Raw genomic sequence first — 27,658 nt, forward strand, 5'->3', positions numbered from 1 at the left:
GATAATATTAAAACCTCAAGCATATATTTGAGTACATTAATATTCAGCAGTGTCTGTAAACATAATAAGATAAGATTATGCTTCATTTTTTTGCATGAGTTTTTTTTAACTCAGTCATTGATTCGATTTACCCTGAAAGAAATTCGTGTATATTTATGCAAAAATATGAATCTGTTCACAGTAAACCTTTATCTGGCTATGTAGACTCTTCCTATGCTATTGTCCTTACCTATATTCTCTTTACGTGCAGACATCCACCACCACTGTCAGTGTTGTGGTCACAGACGTCAATGACAACGACCCGACCTTTGACCTCACCCTACCTAGGAATTTAACTGTACAGGAAGAGAGGGCCAATTTGTCCGTGGGTCTGGTCCGGGTGAGTAGCTCCATGGCACAGAGTTTACTCACTGCATGTTTGGATATGAAGCTTTAAATCAATTTTTTTTCTTGTGCATATTTTATCTAAAATTTCTATTAGAGCTTCTTAAGTAATACTCCTGCATTTATTATTTCCCAATTAAGCTTCAGAAAATTAGAATCATTATTCACCTCAAAGATTGTCCATGATGACTAACTCTGTTCCACCCCATCAAGCAGGGTGGGCTTTTAATTACTGCCATGGATTAATCATGTTTGGTTGGTTAGAGCTGTAATCAATAGAAGAAGCATAAAGCTATCATTTGTGATGCGGCATCTTTATTTGTGTTGACAGCAAACTAATTTCTTCATGTTGTTTTTAAATATAATTTGTTTCATGTCTGTATATAAATTTTTTTTACATTTGTAACAGGGTAACTAAAATAATTACTGTAATTAAGAAGAAGTTGAAAATGTTTTCACTGCGTATTATTATTGTTTTATGCGTGTGTGTTTATTTGGATATGTGTTCATGCTCTACTGGATCTTGAGTTGCTTTTAAAGTATGCATTGGGTCATTGTGCATCTGCGCTGTTAAGCTGTGTTCGACCCTTTGAGCCAGTAGTCTGGTGTTTCATTACGCTTGCAGAATGGTAATCAACTTGGAATTCTTCAATCAGTATAAACAAACGAATTCTTTTATTGCCGCAAGTCTGATATAAAATTAGACTGGACACCGTTGGCTTTCAGTGTGAAACGTTTTTAAGATACACTTACACAGAATTTTAGCCTTTAGATTTTAGATGCTTATGGAAAAAGCACTTGGGGCATCACAGAGACCAGATATGAGCTTGATAACACCATTTACTGTGAACTTTTCTATGAAAATATTGCCTCTAGTAGTCTAGATAAAGTGCAGGCACTATAGTTTTGTATTAACCGCAACTGTGGAGTGTGACATGATGAAGAAATTCAATGCTGAACACAGGCAACCCAAGACTGGGCTAAATTTTATGATTAGGCACAGGATTTACACAGAATGCCCTCTCTGTGCAACCCTGTCATTTAATCCGGGCTTGGGTTCAGCACTGAGAAGTGACCCTTCAGTGGCTGGGTTGGTTCTCTGCCGCTGGATTTTCTCTGTTGATTATTAATTATTATAGTTGTTCTTGACCTGGCCAACTGTTGTCAAGGGTTTTTTTTTGTTTTGCTTCTTCACTAGGCAAAGAATTCTTCATTCATTACTGTTGTTTTCCATGTTCTACTTGGTCTTTTGGTGCTCCTGAGTTTACCTTTTGATTTTAGGATAATGATGCCTTTCTCTCTGCAGTAACAGCTCTTTGGCGTATTATTAAGGGTTAATAACAACAGATGTCTATCCTTATGTATTTACTTGTTTTATTTGTTAGTAATGCTAGTGACATTCTGACATTCTGGAAAGCTTGCCAGATTTATTCCACTGTATGTTTGCACCATCGCATCGCTCCTGTCAGCATGTCTGATCAGGAGAGAAAAATAAAAATGTACTATTACGTCATCACTGTCACAGCGGCACTGGACATTTCTTTAGCTTTTTTAGGTTTACAGTATCTCTGGAAATCACACCGGTGTCACATGTTACTAGCTCTCGCTCTTTGTCTCACACAAACACCTTCACACACTCACTAAAATACACATCTCTCTGGCTCTGTCTGTTTGCAGCAGTCTACAGTAGTCCTCCCTGTTATCACTGGCATGAATGATGTGAGATTAAAGGCTTTTATGAAGGTTTCATTTGCACAAAACAAAACATAAATTCTATCGGACAAATAATTAGAGGGTTACTAATATTCAGTAATGGTGGAAGTGCTCTGTACTACTCTGTAGTATATTCTGTATAGTTTAATTTTACACTGAGATCTCTCATAATGACCACAATGGAAATTGCATTTAAACAATTTGATTCCTTTTTAGCTTAGGACACAATTGTTGCCTGTTTGTTTATTCTTCTCTTCACATATTAATTTACTGAGTTAATTATTGAAGACCGCATCTGCTGGGGGAGCCTGCTGTCACTACACACATTAGCAGGATATTTAAAACCCATTTCCCTTCGGCTGTGAAATGCTTTAATTTATCATGGCTTCTGATGTTCTTTTAATTTCAGTGCTTTTTCATTTTGCTTTTTTTAATGGCACTTCCGTCCCCTTTTCTGTTTTTCTTTCTCTTCCCCTGCTGGATTAGTGTCAAGACTCTGTCTTTCATGCTGTCTATCACAGTTTATCTGTTTTCTTATGTCACATGAAATGGAGCATGTTGCAAATCTATCTATCTATCTATCTATCTATCTATCTATCTATCTATCTATCTATCTATCTATCTATCTATCTATCTATCTGTCTGTCTGTCTGTCTGTCTGTCTGTCTGTCTGTCTGTCTGTCTGTCTATCTCTTCACACACACACACACACACACACACACACACACACACACACACACACACACACACACACACACACACATACACACACACACACACACACACATTTTTTTTTGCACTCCCACAGTATTCTACCGTCTGAATTTTCTGAAAGGAGGAATTAGCAGCAGCACTTTTGAACCTATTAGAGATGTTTACATACACGGGGTATACATGCAGATGGCCCGTCACATTCCAACAATTTCAATTTGTTAAATAAATTATACTTTCCTCCTCCAAACAGATGTTATAGTCTCATGAACTCTTAGTTTTTCTGCCTGCTGCTACTACTAAACTACTGTTAGACTTCAAGCTTATTAAATGCTTGATTTCGCATAGCTTAAAAAGCTGCATACCCACATACTGTACGTAGTGGCCTGGGTAAAGTTTTCACATGGTGAAGGTTTCTATATTATATGCAGCTCTGAAAATGACACTGTTTCCCAAACTGCAGTACACAAATGTGAAGTAACGTTGTAGTTTTTTAAAGTCCCCTTCAGAAGTCAAAAGGGAGGCAAGGTAGAAAGTAAATAAAAGCATTTAGCCATCATTCTGTGGAGATTGAAGAAGAAATGTTAAAGTATGTTAGTTTGTCAGTAGTCTCATGCACCCAGACCTTCAGACCGATGGCTGATCTTTAATTGGCCATGGACCGCCCAGGAGGACATCTGACTGACATGCAAATCAACCAATCCCAGTTTGTTTGTTTATAGCGTCATGTTTGGGGTTGTGAAATTGTAAAGTTATTGTCCCTAAAAAACAGACGGTGTGCAACCATTAATGTGTAAAGTAATACTGTAAGTCTATACCGTGAATTTCACGTCATTTGAAAAATTCATGATGTCAGAGGTTAAGACTAGTATAAAAAAGGTCGACAGCAATCTCTCAGAACACCACACACATATACTGTACATAGATTCAGTGAGGAGTAAGAAATATTCAACCTTTATTGTTTTTGTAATTTAATATGCTTCTATTGCATACATACACACACACACACATATATATATATATATATATATATATATATATATATATATATATATAAAGATATGTTTAAAAATTATATTGATAGGAAAATAGGTATTTAGACAATACAAATGACCAGCATTAGTTTTTCAAAGCTGTTGTTGCCAAATACATCTGCAAATCATCTTCAATTCTCCCAGGTTACTGTTATCCCTATGATGGTCTTGAAATATCAGCCTCCTTCAAAAATGATCATTGGGATTGAAGTCAGGAAATGAAGTTAATTTAGCTGCATCTGTGATGTTATCTGTGAGGTTATTGTCTTGGCAGATGTGATTAAATTCTCCTTGTATATATCCCAGTACATCTATTTATACATGTTTCTTTTAATGGCCTGTAACGCCCCAGTGCAGTTTGTGCTTCTCATGCTCAAAATCCTTCTCAAATCCTCATGCTTTTAGCTCCATCCTTCACTATGGGTATGGAGCTCTTGGGTTCATTCACACACTTCTGTCTCCAAAACATTCCAAGAAAGTTTTATATTTTGTTTTGTCTGACCAGAGTATATTGATCCAAAGAGTTATAAGGTCTCTAAATGCTTGTTTGAATCTCTGCAGGAGTTTTTAAGGAGTTAAGCTGAAGGAATGGAGATGACAGTGGTGCAGCTTATATCGCTTATTGTTCACTGTGTAACTTTGAATCCTGCTGCTTTCAGGTCATCCTGCAACTCTTTTCAAGCAAGTTCTGGCTTCTTTCTTACCTTTATCATAAGAATGAGAGTCTCAAAAGTATCTGAATATTTATCATTTCCCTGGCCGGTGCTTTCTAGAGTTTACACAGAATGGTGCACTAATGGTGATACAAGAAAACACTGCATGAGCGACAGTTCTGTGGGTGGAAATGCCTTGTTGAAAGAGAGGTCAGAAGAAAATGACCGGATCGCTTTGAGCTTCCAGGAAGTATATAGAAACTCAACCGTGATGAGCAGAAAAGAATCTAAGAATGCACAAAACATTGAACCTTGCAATGGTTGAGCAACAACAGCAGAAGACCACATTAGGTTGCTCTTCTGTCAGACAAGAACAGGAATCTGCGTAGTGGGAGGTAGAACTAAATACTTACCAAGTGTCAGGTCTCTAAGCAGAAGAAAAAGCAGATGAAGATGAAGATATATGGCATTATAGCACTTGAACACTAATACTAAGTCATAAGATTGTTTTCAACTCAACAACAAAACTTTGAAATGTGGCTTTAAATAAGTTTAACCAATCAAATGTGGCCAAAAGATATGTGACAATGCAATCTGTCATAAAGCAGGCAGCTTTCCTGAGAAACCTTATAGAAGTCATCCAGAAATCAATTGATCAGATATAAAAAGTAATGAATGGAAAACAAAATAAATATTTTTGAGGTCAAAAGCACATGCCAAACAAGATATAAAAAAGAGGAAACAGTGCACAGACATGCACAGAACCTCACACACATTACAGGTGAGTGAGGAGGCATATGCAGTGAACTAAATGTAGCTGTAACAGTGTATGATTCAGATTGGAATTTTGGTGTGAAGTTGTGTTGCCTCCTGGATCAGTGGTGGATTTATAAAGGGACACAACCACAGTTTCTAGTCAACAAATTGTTCAGTTCCGTGTCTACTCTAAAGCTGGAGATAGCTGAACATTAGCTGTGCTGTTCTATAATCATAGATCTTATCTTATATCCCATAGATTTTTACCAAAGCATATAAACTGGTCTAATATAATCAATATCTTTTATTTGTTCTTCTTCCTTCCTCAATTATTAATTAGTTAATTTATTTTCATTGTGGAATAATATGGAATAATATTGGTCTAATTATGAGAATTTGATTCTGCTGTTGGTGTTTTTATATAGTTTAATATTAAACCAGATTGCACATTGGTTAATTAATTTGCAACTGTTAAAGCATCTGACCTTTTTAACTCCAGTATCATAGCATGTGTCATCTTAGAAAATGGATTTCAAATTCAAGTAAAACAAGGAACATGTGAATTAATTATATTAAATTTGCTTTTTGTTTTTATAAAACAAAAGTTAAATCATTAATTGGGTTCCCCTTATCTGCTCTCCTAATGAACATCATATGTTTATTTGCTTCAAAGGTCATTATAAAACTCAGGAATGGTCACATAGAAATCTGTACTTTAGGTGTCTGGTTTGAACTATGGTCCGATTGCACCGACTTGAATTATTTTATTGCTGCAAGTATGATATAAACTTAGTAAGAACACTGTAGGCTTTTATAAAGTAAGAAGACTGTAGGCTTTCAGTGTGATATGTCTTTTAACTTTGTTTGGATAAGCTTACAGCGAATTTTTGTGGTTGAATTGATCCTATTTTTTGGCCTCTGGTTACATCTCTCTCTCTCTCTCTCTCTCTCTCTCTCTCTCTCTCTCTCTCTCTCTCTCTCTCTCTCTCTCTCTCTTTCTTTTACTTTTGTTAGGCCACAGATCCAGATGCTGGGCTGAATGGTCAAGTGCGCTATCGGCTCCTCTCCCATACATCTCTCTTTACCATTAATGCTAATGGCAGCATTTTCACAGCTGTGCCTCTGGATCGGGAAACTCAGAGTCAGTACGAGTTGGTGGTGGAGGCATCGGACGGGGCAGTGGACCCTCGACGCACAGTCCTCACACTGCTGGTGCGAGTGTCAGACATCAATGATAACAGCCCTGTCTTTTCTCAGCCAGTTTACATTGTCAGTGTACCTGAGAACACTCCAGCGGGAACTGTCATCCTGCGCCTTAATGTAAGCTCTTTCTTTATTAAAATACTGATCACTGGACTTGGTTTGAGTTCCTCGATTAAGTGACAGTTTAGATTTCCCCTAACAGAATTTCTTAAAACCTACAATATCCAGCTGCTGTGCTCAGGTTCAGCTGTCTTCTGTATCCATTCTGTACTCAGTGGTTTTCTGTTGAAGAATTGTACTGTACAGCTCTGTGAAGTAGCCGAGTAAACATTTTCTTTTTGCTTTTTCTGTTCTTCTAAACTTTCCTCCGTCTCACCTTAGTAGTAGTGTATCGCTTTAAATGCTGTCTTTAACATCAGAGCCTTGGAGAAACTGGTCCTGTACTCATCTTTGGCTCCTGGGCTTTTTAGTACTGCTCTCAAAGGAAAAGCTTTCAACACGATAAGCTGCTGAGCTCACTGCTCAAGTGTCTGTATCGAGTCTTAATTCACAAATTGGTCTGGGCATATTATTTCCATGAGGGATTCATTTTCCATTTAACAAATATTTGTGATACAGTTGACAGGCTCAATAGAGAAAACAGGAGTCTGTCTTGCAGAAAGGACCTCATGGAATCTCTTCATGTCTGCTCTCAATAGCACTGTGGGAATTTGGATAGGCAGAAGTAAAAAATGCAATTGCCGTCATATTACTAAGTCACGTCTTTTTGGTCTTAGAGGATAGAGAGATGAAAGCGTAGATGGAGTAAATGAGTGTGTGTATGTGTGTGAGACAGAGAGATGTAGAGGAACAGAGCAGGTGAGTGACAGGGTGAGATGACAGCGATGGTGAGATGACGGCGATCTTGGTGGAGCTGACAGCTCCAAGCCCCTCCTACACAGACTAGTCAAAGCATTCAGAGCTCCAGTGACAGACTGTGATCTGGGCCAAATGAAGAGCTCAGCCCTTTATGTGCTAGTCCTCACTGGGGCTTTGGGGTCTTTATTTATATAGTTCAGAAAATCTGAGTGTAGAATGTAATTCCCTGTGCCTCCCACATCAAAGGAAGGATCCTGAAAGGTTCCTTCACCCAGCGAGAGACGTGCCAGTGGCTGAGCTCCAGAAGAGTAGAAAAAGGTGTAATAATATTTCCACCAGCAATTTTGAATGATTTTGCATTAATGTGCATTAAATAAAACTTAATTATATTACCTAAATAAAAAAAGGAATAATAATAAGAATCCGTATTATAATTACAATAATAATAATAATAATAATAATAATAATAATAATAATAATAATAATAATAATAATAGCACATTTCGATATAATATATTTACAAATTGGTTGTTTAATGTTTGTGTAATAACATTTCAAGCTTCATTTCCAGCACCTGGATGAGGGATTTTGAATTTTTTTTTTTTTTTGTGATTCTGCATTAATGTGCAGTAAACAAAACATGTCAAAAACAGTGTTCACTAAAGTAGAATAAAAGAGAAATTGAGCATTTTAATCACGTTCTAATGATCACAGCTAACAATATTTGAAGTGTTAAATTTGACACTTTGTTCTGGATCTGTTTGATATTTTTGATCAAAATCCTCATCTTTTTCTTCTCTTTCAGCTTTTAACTGAAACCCACAAAAGCCAGTTACCAGTTTACCAGTTTATCAGTTAAATATTATGGTCATATCACTAATTATTATAATAAACTTCTAGTTTGATTTCTAGCTCTTCCCTTAAATGCTCTCCCTGTGCTTTAGGGATTTTTGGCTTGCTTAGCATCTCTAAATTGTCTGTAGTGTATGAATGGGTGTGTGTGTGTTTGTGTCCTGTAATGTGTTGGTAACCCTGTGTAGGATAAGAGGTACAAAAAAATGGATAGATGGATGTCGAGTTAAACAGAAACATTCTCCATTTCTTATGGCAGAAAGCAAGAGATGAGATTTTGGAAAGCTTTTATCAAGTGTCTTTTAATAGCATGTCGATCTTCTATGTAATTTTGGCCTTCATTGGGAGTGTTTTTTGTACTAGTGTTACCTTTCCTGTGCTGGAGTCTGCTAAACTTTCTGCCCTCTGGGGTAATTTCCATATTTTTGTGTCTTTTCCCTTCACAATGGTGAGTCAGAAGAAAGTGCTGCTGAATGGGCAGCATTTATTCCAGTCGGTTTTACTTCCACAGACCAAATCAAAAGAAAATTATGCATGCTAGCGCTCTGAAAAAAGAGAGAGACACCCTCAACTACAACTGCAGCCCTGACTGCCATCTGCAGAATTTCCCAAAAGACTCCATGCGTAGGGGAAATTAACACTTTTTAGTTAAATGGAAGTTTATTTACAAAACATCCTCATGATTGGCATTTCTTTGTGAACACACACATTGGCTCCCAGTGTTGTGTGTGTTGTGCTTGCTGTGTTTCATGTAAAAACCTTTCACAACCTTATGGCAGTGTCTCCATTCAGCCATGAGAATCATTTCAAAATGAACTTAATTCTACTTTAATATCTAAATATTACACACACACACACACACACACACACACACACACACATACACACACACACACACACACAGACGCATTTTGTCTGGTCATATTATATAATCTCTATATATAAGTGTGTAGAGACAATAATATTGTTACATCACACCAGACTAGCGTCTGCTGTCATAAAGACATCAAGGTCATATAACATCTGAGTTAAGTGGCAGAGGGTTTTGTTGACATATTAACACTTTGCAGCCTGATAGATGGATGTACGTTATAACAGCTGACCTTGTAGACCAGTCTACGTCTTGCATATCAGAAAGACATCACAGCAATGACACGCAACATGTCAAACATTAAAACTTGCTTTAAGGTCTGAGAAAATGTTGATAACTCGAGGCTTATTTTGTGATATTCTCATTTACTTGTGTAAGTTCTAGTAGAAAGCTTATGTGGGTTTTACTGTAGGTAGAGCTATGCGCTCTACTCGTAACTACTCTTAAAGAATAGTCATTGTTTTTGTGTCTGTCTATATCTATAACAAAGGTACAAACTTTCTCCTACTTCTCGTCGGTTTCTTTTTATTATCTTGCTCTTAATGATTAAACTCAAAAACCAGCAAAAAAATCATGTAGAATAAACAATGATGTAGCTGACTGTTTCTGGACTCGACTGTTAGGAGTTGTGTTGTGGACTGATATTTGTTTCGACAGTGACTCGCCGGCAGAATTTTGCCTTAGATGTTGGGCAAAGTGGTCAAAATTTCTTATAATAACTAATGGAAAAGCATCATATTAGAATTACTGCATTAGTGAAAACATAATTGTTGAATCTGATTGATTAAATAATGGAACCTATAAGGCTCTGAGTGTTGAATTTAGAATAGAAATATCTTAATGTAGTGGAGTTGGACATATTGGTGTGATCTCCTTTTCTCTCTCTCTCTCTCTCTCTCTCTCTCTCTCTCTCTCTCTCTCTCTCTTTCTCTCTCTCTCTCATCCACCAGGCTACAGATGAAGATCTGATCTCTAATATAACGTACAGGATAAGGACAGAGGCAGCGAGGCAGCTCTTCGCAGTGGACAGGATCACTGGAGCTCTGTCAGTGCTGCAGTCTATGGACTTTGAGGCTCTGGGTCGAGACGGTGTAAACTACACATTCCAGGTGGAAGCACTGGATTATGAAGCTGTTCTGCCACCTGGAATAGCTACGGTTACAGTTAGGATTACGGTAAGGCTGTAGTGAACGTGGTGCAAACCCCAAACCTCCTTCACTGCTTTCCTACACAACTATAGGAATATCTTTCAATTCATCTTTGGAAGTGAGACAGTTTAGCTATAAGCAGTTAGTCATGTTGTTTAGTACAGTTACTGTCTCATAACCCTAACATTTCACTCACTAAAAACAAGGTCACTGCTTTTTCATGCTTATAACTAAAGCATAATATTGAATTTAAGTGTAAAAATGTCTTTTGGTTCAGCTTGTCACTTTCAGAACAAAATGGCCTGAACTGAATTCCTGTAACATGCATAAATGTGAGCTTTAATAATTATTGGATTTTGGTCTATAACAATCAGCAAAGGCAGATTTGTGTTTTGTGTTATTGGCACTTTTTTTCTTTGATTCATCTCCACTAACCACTTTATCCTGGGCAGAATCATCAGGTTCCATCAATACTAACCTCGTTCTCAGAATTTAATTAGCTGGAGAAGTTATAGCTCAAGCTATAGACAGTGAAGAGTGAGAGATACTTCACTGTCAGATAAAGAGCCCCGTGTTACCTTGGGTGTTTGCCAGTATGAATCTGTTTTCTCCTGGGCTGACAGTGATGTGTGTGACAGATAAGTCTCTGTGCACGTTACAGCAGTGCTGCAGCTATTTCAGGCTTAAATGACTCATTAGCTTTTGGACTGCAATTATCCACATATTTGAGGGAGGACAATCTCCAGTGTTTTAGAAGATTAGCTGTAGGATCAAAATGGACTGATTATCCTGTGTGTGTGTATGCGTGCATGCATGCATGTGTTTGTGTGTGTGTGTGAGAGAGAGAGGGAGTGAGGAGTGTGTGTGTAGGTGTTACTGATGGAAAAATTGTCTCGTATCTTAGACATCTGACATTGATGGACTGTTCTAAGTCTAGATTATTTAAATGTGCAAGAATATGCGGTATTTTAAATATTTACGCATTTCAGTGGTATGCGTATGATTCTTAAATCCGTTATATCTTCATTGAAATCTCTAAAGATTAAGCAGTGAACTCATTAGATAGTTCTGCTTTATCGTGTTGTTAACCCTGACTTATTATACATGTGGGTTAGAAGCCAGTCAAACGGATTCAACAGGGAACTTTCATGTTCCAGTCTAACCTGCTGTGCTTTGGAGTTCTTTGTATTTCTTCTCTCATGTGGATTTTAGGTTTGCTGTTCTTCCCTTAAAGTCTTTTGGTGATGGATCACATTGGCTTTTTTCTTGTGGCACAGAATTACATTCTGAAAGTTCCCTGTATTCCTCTATTTTTTTTTTTTTTTTTTTTTTGGTGTGGCAAACAACTAAGAAGTCTTTGTTCTGATACAAACAAGAGCATGAATCCTATGCTATCTGACACTTTTCTTCAGATACGACTCGAATCGCAAGACGCTGGGGAAACATCTTGTATCTGAATCTGTTATTAAAGGAAGCCAATTAAATTCACCCTTACCACAGTGTGCCAGCATTAGATTTACTGCAGGAGAGGTGAGATTGAATTCTCAGTTGAAGTACTTCAGTAATATATGAGCTGAGTCATATCATATTTGGGGCTGCTCTTGTTTTTTTGTTTGTTTTTTTGTTTTGTTTTTTGCTGAAGGGAGAAAGACTTTATTCCACCACTTTTTCACCTTTCCTTTTTTTTTTAATAGGATTTTTCTTTTTGTCAAATAAATGCCATGTGATTTATCTATCTTTTATTCAGGACTTTACTGAGAATATAAACATGCATAGTCCCGGCTTTTTATTGTAGGTTTAGAATTAATTAGCAGCTGCTACTTTGACCGCAGAGTAGCATATTTTCTCTCCAACCTAACCTCATACTGCCTATGTACACATGCCAGGATCAGTTTGTACCAGTCTCTCTCTGTGTGGATCAATTTGCCTTGCCCAGGTGAAGAAGAGGTGATAAAGAGTTGTTCGTGTGTCCGTGTATCACTCTAATAAAATCTACAGAGAGTCTTCGTAGTAGTAACTTTCACAGTGCTAAAATTTAATTTAATGGGGCTGCACTACAATTAAATCTTATTCGATAAGCAAATTCTGCTCTCACCAGGGAAGTGTGAAGGCTAAAACTAAAAGCATAATAAAATCACAATCCATTATTCATCATTGTGAAAAACTAAGTAAAAGAATAGAATTTTCTTTCTAAGAAAAAAGATAAAAGATAAGAGATTAGATAAGACAAGAAAAACGTATTAATCCTTCATGGTGACATTATAGTGTTGCGTCGATTGAAAGGCAATAACATGCTATTTATGGAGATGAATTGAATGAAGGATACAAAATTAAATAGAGTATATCAGAGGATTGGGCATGTGCAGAAATATACAACACGGTCTCAAAAATGCATGCAACTTATCTGCTTCTTCTTCTGTGGCTTTTATACATTAAAACATTTGGGCACAAGAATATGTTGCATAGCAACGTATCAAAATTTCACTCGAATGCTCTGTATGCCACATTCTACACAAACATATTTTAACCATATGATCCTCTACCACTGTGCTATTTGAGTAATAAATAAACCAAACTTGCAGTCTAACTCTATACAGCAATACAGGCATTTTCACAATGCAAAATATCCCTGGATTTTCAGTAGCATAAAGAATTTGCAGCCTAAATTCTATCAACATTTTGATGCCATGTTACCTTGTGACTTGCACAGATCAAGAACGTTCATGAGCCTAAGTCTAATCATGTCATCAAAAAGCACACACGTTTATTCATGAAGTGGGAAATGTTATATATATATAAACCTATAGCACACCTATATGCAAACCTTTATAAATAGCATGTCAGTAACATGTCAAGTTTGACATGTGACTATGTAGTGTATGATTGTGCCCCAATGTTAATGCAGCAGCTACTGTTTTTATTTTGCACCTAAGACTGAATTCCAAACACACAGCAACAGCCTGAGATGAACTGAAAGACCTTCTCTAGATATTTCTCTAGACTATTCAGTTTTTAATCATGTTCATGTAGAATCTATTGATCACGTTAATATAATGTAATTATCATGTTGAGAATTCGATGGACTGCTTTATGACAGTGTATAATTTTAATAACTGTCTGTAGAGTGCAAATAACGTGTATTTTTTAAATTATAATTCTTTTTTCCATGTTCAAAAGTCACCCACAAAGAAACGACTGTTTCCCCTCATAGTGCCTGACTGCTGTAAAAGATCCTCTATCTGCTCTCTCTTTCCAGCACAATATTGTTCACTATGGATTAGTGCTCTTTGAGTTAGATGAATGTGTGTCATTCAGGTGCTTAACGAAAGAGAGCACAGTCCACTAACCTCTCTATTCATCATCATGTCTCGCTTAGGATGGATAATACTCTTACATGTGCTATTTTCCCTATATAGATATATTCTCCATCAGTGAGTATAAACAGTAGACTTTGTGTTGCTAGTTTATGGTCTGAACTCTCTCTCTCTCTCTCCCTCTCTCTCTCTCTCTCTCTCTCTCTCTCTCTCTCTCTCTCTCTCTCTCTGTGCTTTTCAGGATGTGAATGATTATACTCCGGTCTTCGCTCGACCACTTTATAAAGGCATGGTGGCTCCTAATGCTGAGAAAGGAACGTTAATCGCAACAGTGCAAGCAACTGACGAAGACCCTCCTGTAAGTAATATAACATCATTTAACATGCATCAGTGACATTGTTGCACTTGGTTTTTGTGATGTAATAAATAAAATAGACATATTTCATATCAGAATGTAATGTAACATTTACGAGCAGTACAATGCCAAAACAAAAAAAAACCTGACACATTTTACATTTTAATGAATGAAAATGTTTTGCATAAGTGTGTACTTCCTTTTAAAAGTGGGTATGTTCAGAATCAACCAGTCAACAAGCTCATGGGAAATAGTAGTTACTATATACCTGTCTTCATCAATTCACTCTGATTAACTCTAAAATACAGTGGCATAATGGTTTGTATGTTTGTTTCGTACCTCTGGATTTGGGAGTTTGATTTCTGCCCCCTTCCTGCCTGTGTGGAGTTTGCATGTTCTTTAACATGCTTTGTGTTCTGTGAGTTTCCCTGTTTCTTCCTCCAGTCTAAAGATATGTGTTTTAAGCTGATTATACCTCAGATGGGCTGACACTTGGTCCAGGGTGCCCCTCACCTTGAGTAGGCTTCAGGATCCCCATGTCACTTTGTAGGATAAGTGCTACAGAAAACAGATGAATGGACTGAAATTTCAGCTGTTCTCATACAATTTTTACAGAGCTACAGTATGGGCCACAAAGAGCTTCCAAAGCATCAAGAGTATCACATTGTTCAAAGGCTATAAAGCAAATTCCAAGCCGTTAAATGTACTATGGAAAATAGTGAAGACACTCATCAACAAGTGGACGAAATATGGCACCACATTGACATTACTAAGAACAGGATGTCCCTCGAGAATTGATTAGACAACAAAGAGAATACTCATCAGGGAGGCTATCAAGAGTCCTACAGCAACATTTAAATGAGCTGTAGCTCTTTCTGACAAGTACTGATTGCTCCTACAGTACATAACTCTTGTATCTCGATATCTCCCGTTTTCTTCATCTGTGTGGGCTATGGGCCAAGGAGGCAAGAGGAAAGCCTTTTCTAAAGGAAAAAACATTAAAGCCTGGGGTAAATTTTGCAAAAGCATGTACAGTATCTATGTTCTCAAAAACATGTGAAAATGTGTTATGGTCTTATGAGATGAAGATTAAATGTTATTAAATAGTTAAAAAAAGATATGTTTGGTGTAAATATAACACAGCAAATCATCAAAAGAACATCATACCCATGGTGGTGGCAGAATCAGGTTTTAGGGGTGCTTTTCTTCAGCGGTAACTGAGCCGATGCCCTAACAATTTGTCAGATGTGGAGTGGGAAAATATTCCTAAGTCAAGCTAACAGACTCTTATTTAAAACAGATATCAGATTGTGCAATCCATTTGTCACATATACCTTACAAAACAGTGAAATATTTTCTCCACATAACCAATCTTTGGAGGTTGGGCACCCATGGAGCAGAGGGGGTTAAAGGTCTTGCTCAGGATCCCAGGGGTTGCAGCTTGGCAGTGCTGGGACACTGGATTTAACCCTGACCTTCCATTCAACAACCCAGAGCCTTAATCACTTGTGCTACCACTTCCCCAAGTGTTAGCTCAGGGGTGTGCAATGTTCTGATATTATTTACCTCTTATTACTATTACTATTCAGTAATAACATAAATAGTATAAAATACTATTTTATAAATATTTTATTTGGTATATAACATTACATGAAGAAAATGAAAGCAATGTGAAATTAATTCAACAAGCACAGTGCATGATTAGTCACAAACTGTACTACACAAACTTTGGTTTAGTGGCAGGACATTCAGGAAAATATTATCTAATGAATTAGTATTACATCACAGCAGCAAAGAAATGTAATTGACACAGTTTCTTAAAAACTGAGCATATTTCATACTTCTACATGTTGAATCCTAAATGAAATACTACACACTATTCACTTACACTATGCACTATGTACCCTATCATCTAGTGTATGAATTGAAAGTATAAGTTTTTTCCCAAGGGGGCACGTGGTTAGCACGTTCGCCTCACACCTCCAGAGTTGGGGGTTCGTTTTCCGCCTCCGCCTCGTGTGTGGAGTTTGCATGTTCTCCCCGTGCCTCGGGGGTTTCCTCCGGGTACTTTGGTTTCCTCCCCCGGTCCAAAGACATGCAAGGTAGGTTGTTTGGCATCTCTGGAAAATTGTCCGTAGTGTGTGATTGCGTGAGTGAATGAGAGTGTGTGTGTGCCCTGTGATGGGTTGGCACTCCGTCCAGGGTGTATCCTGCCTTGATGCCCAATGACGCCTGAGATAGGCTCCCCGTGACCCGAGGTAGTTCGTATAAGCGGTAGAAAATGAGTGAGTGAGTGAGAGTGAGTTTTTTCCCAGTCAATGTTAAGTGATGTAAAAATGCACTTGATGTGATGTCATTAGGTTTAACAGAATACAGGGAATTTTTGAAATGTTTAAAAAATAAATCATTCATTGCCAACTCTGGTAGCCCCTGCATTCTTCTACCACATAAGCAAAAAGCTGTGAGCTTTGGTGCATGAAGCGTCCAACGGTCCACATATTTTCTTTTTTCTGTTGAATGAGTGCATCATTTAGGAGAAGTCATCTAGGGGAAGTGGTAGTTCACTGGTTAAGGTCTTGGCCTACTGATCAGAAGGCTGTGAGTTTAAATCCCTCAACCAACATGCTACTACCCCTGGGACCCTGAGCAAGGCCATCAGAGGATCAGCTGTATAAATGAGATAACTGTAAGTCGGTCTGTATAAGGGTGTCTGGCAAATGCTGTAAATATACTTGAAGTGTGCTTCTTCTTGTTGGACTTTACAGTGTGAACACATTATTTACACTATTTATGCTACAAATTATACTGCGGTTATTCTAAAAACTATAGTTTGAGCAAGAAGATGGTATTAGTATTTTTTTTTCCTATATGCAAACCAGGTTTCTAATAAAGCTGTTACAGTTCACATTACTCATGACAGTCTGTTTTTATAAATTGTACTCTCCATGTCAAACACACTGAAGTTAACACAACCATCTGTGCTTAGAATATATATGTGACGTGGAACTTGTTGGAAACCAACGGCTACATATGAGCAAGCTGTCGGCAGAGAAAAACAAAGTCAACTCACTGAAGCAAAACATTGACGTGTGTGTTATCCATTTTATATGAATCCAGACAGAACAAAACAGATTTGTATCACATTATTACCATGTCGAGCGATATCCTTTCTACCGTAAATTCTCATCTGTGAAACACGATTGGACTATTTTTCTGAGTACAAATGACTCTCCTAAACACCTAAAATCACACAGATATGTTTGATTTACGAGTGTTCCATCATTATGTGCATAACCCAGACTCATAAAGCAGCACATAATGACTATAAAGCACTAGTACGACCCATTAGTGGACATTACTCTAATTCTTTAATCTAATTAGTCAGGGAGGTCCCTAATGTGTGTTTATGGGGGTGTGAGAGGGAGGTGAGATGAATACACTTCTGTTACAGTCAACCTGCCCACCTGTGTGATGTCACGCTTCACACTCAGCATGTCCGCTCTCATGCTCTCATGATAGATGTGACCGTTGTTGTTTAGTGCACCTTGTCCTTCTCTCATCCTCCAAAATGTTTGGATGAAATGATTGATCCTGATAAGGGGGCACGGTGGCTTAGTGGTTAGCACGTTCGCCTCACACCTCCAGGGTCGGGGTTCGATTCCTGCCTCCACCTTGTGTGTGTGGAGTTTGCATGTTCTCCCCGTGCCTCGGGGGTTTCCTCCGGGTACTCCGGTTTCCTCCCCCGGACCAAAGACATGCATGGTAGGTTGATTGGCATCTCTGGAAAATTGTCCGTAGTGTGTGATTGCGTGAGTGAATGGGAGTGTGTGTGTGTGCCCTGCGATGGGTTGGCACTCCGTCCAGGGTGTATCCTGCCTTGATGCCCGATGACGCCTGAGATAAGCACAGGCTCCCCGTGACCCGAGGTAGTTCGGATAAGCGGTAGAAGATGAATGAATGAATTGATCCTGATAGACATCTAATAGTCTCAGAGCTCAAATTGTCTAGGAGTTAGAAAGATCTGGAATCTCTCAGGAGAGCTATAAACACAGACGTGTGGAGGTGAAGCTTCATCACTCTTTGATGTTAGAATTGCATGGAGCACCAGCCAATATTTTCTCTCTTTTTCTTTTCTCACTGAGCAAATTCTAATTCTGTTGGACAGACTGTGATACACAGCATGAGCCACACTGATTGAAACTCTGACCCCACTTGCTTAGTTTTGCAGGCTAGTCTGGGAAAGCAACGCTTTGTAATACTTAACAGGTGATTGTCCAAAATGTAGAATTAAAGGTGGCTTACTAAGCTTATGTAGCTAGTTTTATGTTACTCCTCAAAAACCTAGTGATTTGCTAGCAACTGACATACATACTCTCTTAAAATCTCTGCTGAGGTCTGTGATGTTCATGACATTAAGGATCTTAAATGTTGCTTAATTTACAATCGGTTACTCCTTAGAGATTTACATTAAATATTGAATTGTTGCAAAGAACAATTGCAAATAAACCAGTAGTTTCAAGTTTTTCAATAAACATAATAAAAATAAATATGACCCACCCAACAACAGCTGCCTTTTAGCTGCATTTGTGCTGATAAAGAAAAAAAAAAAAAAAAAAAAAAAAAGCTTAAAACCCCACTTATGTGTTTGAAACACAAAAAATGAAAAGTATGAAAATGGTCCATTTATTCCCAGCTGCCTCAGATGTGGAGTTCGGATTTATTTTCACAGAGCATGGCATAATTGGTTACCAGCTGTAGAGAACGTGTCTATGTTTTCACCAATGTTATGTATTCAGCGTTGTTCTGAACTTCAATAAGTGACCTTTGCGGCAGCGAGAGAGGATGAGCTAATTGCTATAGGTTGAAGGGGAAAAATATTGAAAGACACACTAATAAAAGCTCTGCCCTTTGTTTTGTCTTTGAAATCGGCGTAAGTGCCGTGATGTCTTTTTGTTGTACACCAGTTATAAATAATTTCTTTTATGTATTTAATTCTGAATAGCCTTTTTCACCGTAATAGCACCCAGAATAATGGAACATTCAGAAATATATTACAGTTCCTAAATACCAGAAAAGCTGAAAGCAGAATCTTGGGACTGGAATGTGCTAGGAGCCATCTGAATCTTGGCAACAAACTCTAGGCCTAAAGTGTTGGAAAGAGCAAGTGGAGTATAAAGCCTGCAATTACTCAGTGGGATATCTCTGTCCCCTGCTTTGATTTGGAAAAGTTGCCATATTTAATTTGGTGGAAGTGCTGCTCTGTTGTTGACCTTGGATTGCTTTTTTTTTTGGTAATAAATGGAAAAGGAGCCTTGTATGATATTATTAAATGTTGCCTGAGATCTGAACTCGTAAAGTGTGGAATGAATCAAAAATACAAAATTGCCTAGCAATAGATGTCTGTGTGCTGAAATTCTCCTTAATTACACTCATTAAACTGAGTGATGCTGCCATTCCAACACCTGCTGTTTCCTCAAGTGCTTATGAAACGGTGAGTTAGCCACCGTCGATGTGAGAGATCTCATTACCAACCGCTTCATGACTGCCCCAAACTGTACGCGGGCTGGAAAAGGTTACAGGATTTCACCATCATCTAACAGCACAGTAATGACCAGTCATTTGGCCATACATAATTCTCCCCAAAGCAAGCTGTTAGGGGCAGATCTGTGATCTCGTGGTCAAGCGAGGTCAAATCTCACCCTCCCTCACCTTACCATCTATGTGCTATCTCTTCACCATGCTGCCATTCTGAAAATATATATTTAGTTTTGTCTTCATTTGCACCTAAGCTGCAGGAAAGTTTGCATTATACATACATCATCGTTTTTATGTAAAATGCTCCATAGAAAAAAAAAAACAAAAAGGAAAAAAGCCACACAGTGAAAAAGACTTGACATTAAATAGAGACACTTGACTTTTTTTTTTTTTTCAGCTACCACTTTTCCGTTTGAGTGTGAAGTGTTGTGTTTCTCCCTCACTCCTGCAATCCTAATGACTGTTTGTGTTCCCCATAGCATAAAACATGAAACATTTATGGAGTAGATGTTAAACTCAGACAAGAGACGAGTTCCAGAGCTGAAGTTAGCGATAGAACAAGCTGTTATTTATTGAACACTGCACTCTAAACAACTCTAAAATCACACCATATTTTTTCAGTAAGCTGAAGTTTGAGAATGTCAACCCCAACTACTAAGAGAAGAGTAACACCTTTAACCTGCTACACTCTCACTGCTGAATGGTTCATTCTCTGCATTGCTTTTAAATATGTGGAGAAACATTTGATGTCCATAGTTTTTTATTCTACTTTCAAATAATGTGATATTGAGTTTTATTCCTTATTACAATGTTATGCTGTTAGAGGAAAATAATCAATGACAGCATCTGTTACCATCCCAGGGTTTCATTATTTTTTTTTATAACTTCATGCTGTGAAGTGTTTTACTTCCTTTATACCATTTACCAACTTTTTTTTTGTCTTTATCAAAGAATAATCGTACAAAACCAGTTTCATTTATTTTCTGTGCACTACACTAAAAAGCAAACTATTTTTACATCACTTAAAGGGTCCTGGGTGTTGGTGACATGGTGGTGCAGTGAGTATAGGGACTTGTCTGTCTGGAGTTTCTGTGTATGTTCTATCCTTGTTGGCTTCTCTTTGGGTTCTCTTCTCTCTTTCTGTTTCCTTCCACCACCCAAAAACATGGAAATTGGGAATGGGATGTGGTGGTTACATTTACATTTACATTTACATTTACAGCATTTGGCAGACGCCCTTATCCAGAGCGACGTACATAAGTGCTTAAATCTCTAACATTGAATACATTAATGCTGGCTCACTAAGTTACATACTTAAGATTACGATGTTGACTATTGAGATTTCATGATCGAGAGTTCAAATCCAAGGAAAAGCAAGCTGCCACTGTTGGGCCGTTATGCACTGCTTACAAAAATCCCATTATTCTTACATTTATGGCACTTGTGCTTATCCAGAGCAAATTTAAACTTGAATTTTTCTCATTTACATAACTGGGCAGTTAAGGACCTTGCTCAAGAGCTCAGAAGTGTCAGCTTGGTGATTCTGAGATTTAAACTCACAATATTCCAGTAGCCCAACACCACTAAGCTACCACATCCCCTAAACCTAGTGAAGCCCTGCAATGGCTTGGCATCCCATCCAGCATGTAGGCCCACCTCTCTTTGTATGTTTCTGCATCAGGCTTAAGACTGACAGGGTTACTGAAACTGAAATAAGTGAATAAGCGAGTGAACTCTTAAGCCCTTCAAGTCCATAAAAACAAAGTGCATCTTGTTATTACTTACATATAAACAGTAAATGTCTCATAAATGTTATAGTATATTTCTTAGCGGCCTTTTTTTTTCTCCCTCTTAGTTAATAGGACAAAAATACATCTTACTAAGAAACCAGAATAACCTCTATCCTAAAGAGAAAAAGATAACAAATTCGCTGCTGACTTGTACAAAGTGACAACCCTGGAAAGTTCTTTCCAAAAATGTTTAATAAATGTCTCCTTCCATAAAACCTGGCAGGGATGGAATAATCTCTCCTCCCTGTCAATTACAGAGGCACTAACCAGTCATGGGCCTGTGTGAACTCATGAAGGTGGAAGAGAACAGTTAACACTTTCTTCCAAGTGCCCTGTGAAGCAGCATGAGCACTGGTTCAAAAAGATGTGTTGGCTGCCTTCATATGTCTCGGAGGAAGCATGCGCTTGCCCTTACCCTGCTTGGCAGCAGTCATGTGATAAGGAAGTGCTAGCTAGTAGGAGGATACTGGCACGATGACAGAATAAGCTGCATGATGTTTGATTTTCATCTGTAGAAGTGTGTATTATACCTGCAATATATTGAGTTGTGTATGCACCATCAAATAGTAGACAGTTTACTTCAGATTTCTGAGTGCACCAGTTCGACCAGAGTCGTCTCACAAGTGTAAACTAATACAATCCACAAAAACGTAGTAGACTCAGTGGTTAGACTGGGCTGGTTTATGTTATCGTAGTGTCTATTCCAGCTTCATTCATATCCCTCAGAAAGAACTTGCAATGTCTTATTATAATTCTTCTTCAGTCTTCATGAGATTGGATTGTATGAGCTGAATCGTTTAAGGCCTGTGTCGTTATTGCTACTGTCTTTGTCGTTGTAATCACACCCATTCAGAAATCTCCCTTTAATTCATCTCTACAACTTGTCAGACGCACATACACACACACACACACACACACACACACACACACACACACACACACACACACACAACTTTCTCTCTTACTGTGCTTATCAGAACCTTCCAGTGACATTATTATTAATGCAGCTAGTTGATGTTATGCTTAATTGTATCCATAAAACCTTTAAAAAAAAAAATTAAAAAAAAAGATTAGTTTTAGCCAGCATGCATACCCCCCAAAACACACACACACACACACACAGATGCAGACATACACACAATATGACACTTATTTGGCAATTTCCTCCTAGCAGATGAATAAATAATGTACAATATGCCATTTTATTACATATGCATTATTGCTAAATTGTGTTTGGTTTTAGGGGACCCCAGCCAGCAGGGTGCGGTACAGAGTGGACCAGGAGCAGTCTCCCTACAGCGGCAGCATCTTTGATGTAGAGGAAACCTCAGGCAGAGTCATCACCAAAGTGAACCTGAATGAGGAACCCAGTACTATTTTTAGAGTGAGTTTCAGACTAATAACTGATTCCAGTTACACACACAGAGGGAAGGTTGTTTTTATTACAGTTTATCTGAGCTTGCATACCTCTTTTGTCTTTTGTGTGTAGCTGATAGTGATTGCTTTTGATGAGGGTGAGCCAGTGAAGATGAACACGACACTAGTGGAGATCACCGTCCTGCAGCCTTCCAGAATACCCATCTTTACAGAGGAGGAGTATTTGTAAGTTTATAAATGCATTTTCACTTGGCATCACATAGCTCTGTTAGTCTTGGTTTTCTGTTTAGTTGATCTTGTGCAAACAAAGACACTAATTGAAGACACTATAAATTGAGGTGATTTTGCAGTGTATAATTCAGACATTATTAATATCTGAGCTGATTGCTTTGTAAATGTGAAATTAAGGATATGACTGAGTGCTGTAACACAATGACAGAACTCCAGTGTGTTCACCTGTTCTGTGTTACTAATTGACTTTGTTACTAATTTGTTTCCTTGTGACGAAATTGCTATGTTTGACCTTTGCATTTTTGCCTCTTCACCGTATCTCTGATAATGGATTTGACTTGTATTAAGCATTGTTCAACAATGGGCATTGGGTCATAAAGCAGCTTTACATAAACATATAAATTCAGGATATAAACTATCATTTTTAAATTTTATAAACATATTCCTTATGAGCAAGCCAGAGGTGACGGTGGTAAAGAAAAACTCCCTGAGATGATATGAGTAAGAAACCTTGAGAGGAACCAGACTCAAAAGGGAACCCTTACTCTTTGTTCAAAAAGTGAAATTGTGTAAGCAAGGAATTCAGTCTAGTTATAACATGAAGTCTATCTTGACGTTATCAGCTGTTCACTAATGGAGCCTCGAGTGCAGAACTGATTGTATCAGTTGCAGTCCAAAGCCTCCATGGTTTCTAAGTGGTACCACCCACAGCATTTCCAGGTTATACATGTAGGAGGTCCTCAGCAATAGCAAGCAGCATGAAAGTTATGAGACTCCAACCAGGAGGAGGGCATCAGGATGAATCAGGCAGGTCTAAAGAGCAAAAGAGGTCTTATTGTTGTTTAGTGCTTTAAATATCAGGACTAAAGCCTATTTTATTTACTTATTTTATTTGATTAAATATGAACTCTACAAGCATGCCCCCAAAACACTGGAAATCACTGATGCGGAAATGCCAGCACTGTCAACTGGTCTGTGAATTTTGTCTCTCACAGTTCATCAACTTCATATCACTCCAGAGATGTATGAGTGGATATTAATCACCCTATCAGGGTTATGATTTTCTTTGTACTTTCCCTCCATGTTTTCGAATTCATTTAATTATTTTAGTATTCTAATTAATTTGGTTCTTTTCCCCCCACAGAATAACCCTTATGAAAGTGTTATGTGACCCTTTATTGTGTCTGTGGGAGCTCTAATCAGATGCTTTGCAACCATTTTTTGGCAAACCTTCTAACAACAACAACAACAACAACAACAACAACAATAATAATAATAATAATAATAATAATAATAGGTAGAAATGAAAGAGGAAGAAGAAATTCAGTAGTGCACCTCTGTATTTGATATGCATTTTGAACACACTGTTCAGTATTTTAATCTGTAAAATCTACTTATTTTTGCTTACATTTTTAATATGGACCCTGTTTATGATCCTTGGACTTGACCTAATAAAGCACACATCGCACTTGCATCCTGCCTCACTCTCTCACGTTACAGTGGATTTCAAATCTGAACATTTGGTGCTGAAACTGTGCTAAAACCAGATTTGTCTGCAGATGAGAACGAAATCATCTGAGAATAATTGTGACTGAATGTACACTTCATTTGTGCTTACATATGTGTATTTATTGGCAGTGTGTCTCTGGGCATGATACAGTGTTTTATAACATCATAATTCACTGATCTATATTTCAAAAGATTCATAACGAATGGGCTTAGGTGCCTGCGGATGAGGCAGAATTAATTTAATCTCCTGTAACTCTTCATATGTCTTTGCTGTGTAGATATTACTCAGAAACTGCATATTTGGAATGTCGTGCATTTTTAACACTGAACAGAACAAAAAAAAAAAAAAAAAATATATATATATATATATATATATATATATATATATATATATATATATATATACAAGGATACTAAAATTGTTCGTGTCCTGTTATTGCAGAGGCTATTTATGATTTTCTGAAGAATAATTCACTGTTTGTTTTCAGAGGCACACTCTAAATCCCAGTGTACTTAATGAGAATTCTGCATGAATATGCAACTAAAAGTGCTGAGAGCTTGAGAGCAGCTGCTGCTGCTGGGCATGCGGAAGCAGTCTTGTGTTTCTACAGCAGTCTGCAGGGCCGAATCTGCAGCTTCTGAGACTTCTTTTTTTCCCTTTACCACGTTTTTGATATTTGTCTTGCGGGGGCTTGTACAGGCTCAGTGATGGGTCAGCGTTTTACAGAATATGAATGGTGAGCTTGCAGTATGGATTGTGTTAAGGTGAACAGAGGTCATGGGATATCAGTGATTTGGATTAACTCTATGGCCTCTGGTGCCTGCCCTGTAATAGCTCTCATCAGTGATTAATAATGTGTCCTACCATTTTATATCCACAGAGACTCCTTGACTCAAATAATTACCTTCAGGTTTTAATGTTATCATAACAAGATTTTCTTCATAAGTGTTGATAATTGATTTTTTTTTTTAGTGAGTAATGTAGTGCGTGATTACACATACTGAATGGAATAATCAAGTGTGATGACCAGAAACATGCTCTATTTGATGTTTTCTGTGGAATACTTGGACAGAAACAAGAGAAACAGCCAGCTAAAGCATTTCAACTTTATGAAGTCAACCCCTTCTAAGTCAACACCTAACTAAAGAAATTCTTAATAACATTAATAGCGCACAGTTAGATGATAATAAATGTAATGCGTTACAGAACACTCACTCACTCACTCACTTTCTACTGCTTATCTGAACTACCTCGGGTCACGGGGATCCTGTGCCTAACCCATCGCAGGGCACACACACACACTCTCATTCACTCATGCAATCACACACTACGGACAATTTTCCAGTGATGCAAATCAACCTACCATGCATGTCTTTGGACCGGGGGAGGAAACCGGAGTACCCGGAGGAAACCCCCGAGGCACTGGGAGAACATGCAAACTCCACACACACAAGGCGGAGGCGGGAATCGAACCCCCAACCCTGAAGGTGTGAGGCGAACGTGCTAACCACTAAGCCACCGTGCCCCCCTGGACATAATTCATTAACTTCAAATAATTTAGTCAGTTATTTTTAACTCAAATATATACCACATCAACCTGGTAGTTTATCGAGTCAAGTTTAATGTGTGCTTCTGACTCCTCTCAGGTAAAATTTACAGGGTAAATGGCTATTTGGCTTGTGTAGCAGGAGAATAATTAATAGCACACATTTACCTGTGTGCTGGTTATAGTGTACAAAGATACAGTGCATCTCTATCAGCTTCATAGTTCAGTAATCAGTACACTAATAAGGGAGTTGTCCAGTTTCAGGGCTGCCTCTCTCCCAAGCACAGAATCCTTACAGTGCACTGGAATGCTCACTCACATAAAAAAATAAAAAATTAACAATAAAACAATGAGTCACTCAGAAATTAAGTTATCAGTATCCCAGTGTGTAATTGAGCCAGGGTCCTTAGCAGTGCCCGAACTCGTGCACACAATATACTGATTCATCACGTAGGGAACTAGAGAGCTGACTGAGATGCACCCAAAGTCTTGCTTAATCCTGTTTTTATTGTACTCCTTGGTTTTGACCTTTCCCTCCTTGCTCTGTTTTGCTGATTAAAGATTTGTCCTGTCTTCTGCCTTTTGCTGTGAACTAACACAATCTGTATCGGTTTAATGCTCTGAATATCCAAACAAAGGCCTCAGCCTTTTAAGTATGGACCTTACAAGTTTGTCCCCAGAAACACTGTAAAGCACAGCGGCAGAAATGCCAGCACTGTCAGACTCAAAGAGCTCATCAGCCTCGTATCACTCTAGAGATGTGTGATTGGATTTTAATCATGCTTGCAGGGTTATTATTTTTGTTTGTACTTGCCCTTCATTTTCATTGATCCCTAATGATTGCATGATGTGTTCTTTTTTTTTTTTTTTTTTTTTTTTGTGTGTCATCTCAACCAGATGCCCTGGGAACCATTCTGGCACACTCAACAACAACAACAACAATAATAATAATAATAATAATAATAATAATAATAATAATAATAATAATAATAATAATAATAATAATAATAATGACAGTGTATGACAGTGCTGCTTCTGTATACATATGCATTTGTACCCATTTAGAACACACTATCTGACAAATGTAATCATGTTTAGTTACAACCCAACTATGGCCCTTGACTACAATCCCTGGACTCACCCTAATAAAGCCCACACTACACCCATAACATGTATAGATAAAGTTCTGACTTTAATAGGGACGTTTCTTACTGTGCATCGTGCTTCCCTTCCTCCCACATACTGCTGCCACTGCTCCTCCATTCAATATAATAATGTTCACACATAACCACAGTTTCCATAGTGATAGTAAATTAAAGGGCAAACCTCTCACTAATGCACTGTACGGCATGCTACATATGAATGGTGATGTTATCAACGGTTTGCTTTTAGGCACAATTGAACATTGGTGAAATTTGGAGTCCTAAAACAGTCACCTAAACATACGTAGCTGTTCTCTTCACTAAGGCCACAGAACATGATTCCATTAGCACACCAGAATCCAGGCTTTTGCACATGTCTTTTTGTATGTCAGCAGGGTTCCTCCTTGGATTCATCATTAATAATGGGATAATTAATCATCTAACAGTGAAGAATTTAAATACACAATGAGCAATTATCTTGATGTAGATTTAGTTGCTCGGTCCTGGGCAGAAAGTAATCAGCATAAGGAGCATTGAGTAAAGCAGATGAATTAATTGCACCTTTAATACTCTTGCTGTTGGCTACAAACTCTATGAGTTAAATACCGTGAACGTTAAATGGTCGGTGATTTATTTTTTCACATTTGTCAAAATTATTGACACCCATTGAAATAT

General features: G+C 37.9%; 1 protein-coding gene across 1 annotated transcript in view; it reads left to right on the forward strand.

Moving 5' to 3' along the window:
* The window catches only part of pcdh15a (protocadherin-related 15a), a 185,766-nt gene that overhangs the window by 112,939 nt on the left and 45,169 nt on the right, over nt 1–27,658 (forward strand). Inside the window, exons 19-24 of the mRNA XM_060872456.1 lie at nt 251–379; nt 6,266–6,571; nt 9,986–10,210; nt 13,739–13,855; nt 22,421–22,561; nt 22,667–22,779. Of these exons, the coding sequence (XP_060728439.1) occupies nt 251–379; nt 6,266–6,571; nt 9,986–10,210; nt 13,739–13,855; nt 22,421–22,561; nt 22,667–22,779 (1,031 nt within the window). The remainder of the gene's footprint in view (nt 1–250; nt 380–6,265; nt 6,572–9,985; nt 10,211–13,738; nt 13,856–22,420; nt 22,562–22,666; nt 22,780–27,658) is intronic.

The sequence above is a fragment of the Tachysurus vachellii genome, chromosome 6 (assembly GCF_030014155.1).
Source record: "Tachysurus vachellii isolate PV-2020 chromosome 6, HZAU_Pvac_v1, whole genome shotgun sequence".
NCBI lineage: Eukaryota > Metazoa > Chordata > Actinopteri > Siluriformes > Bagridae > Tachysurus > Tachysurus vachellii.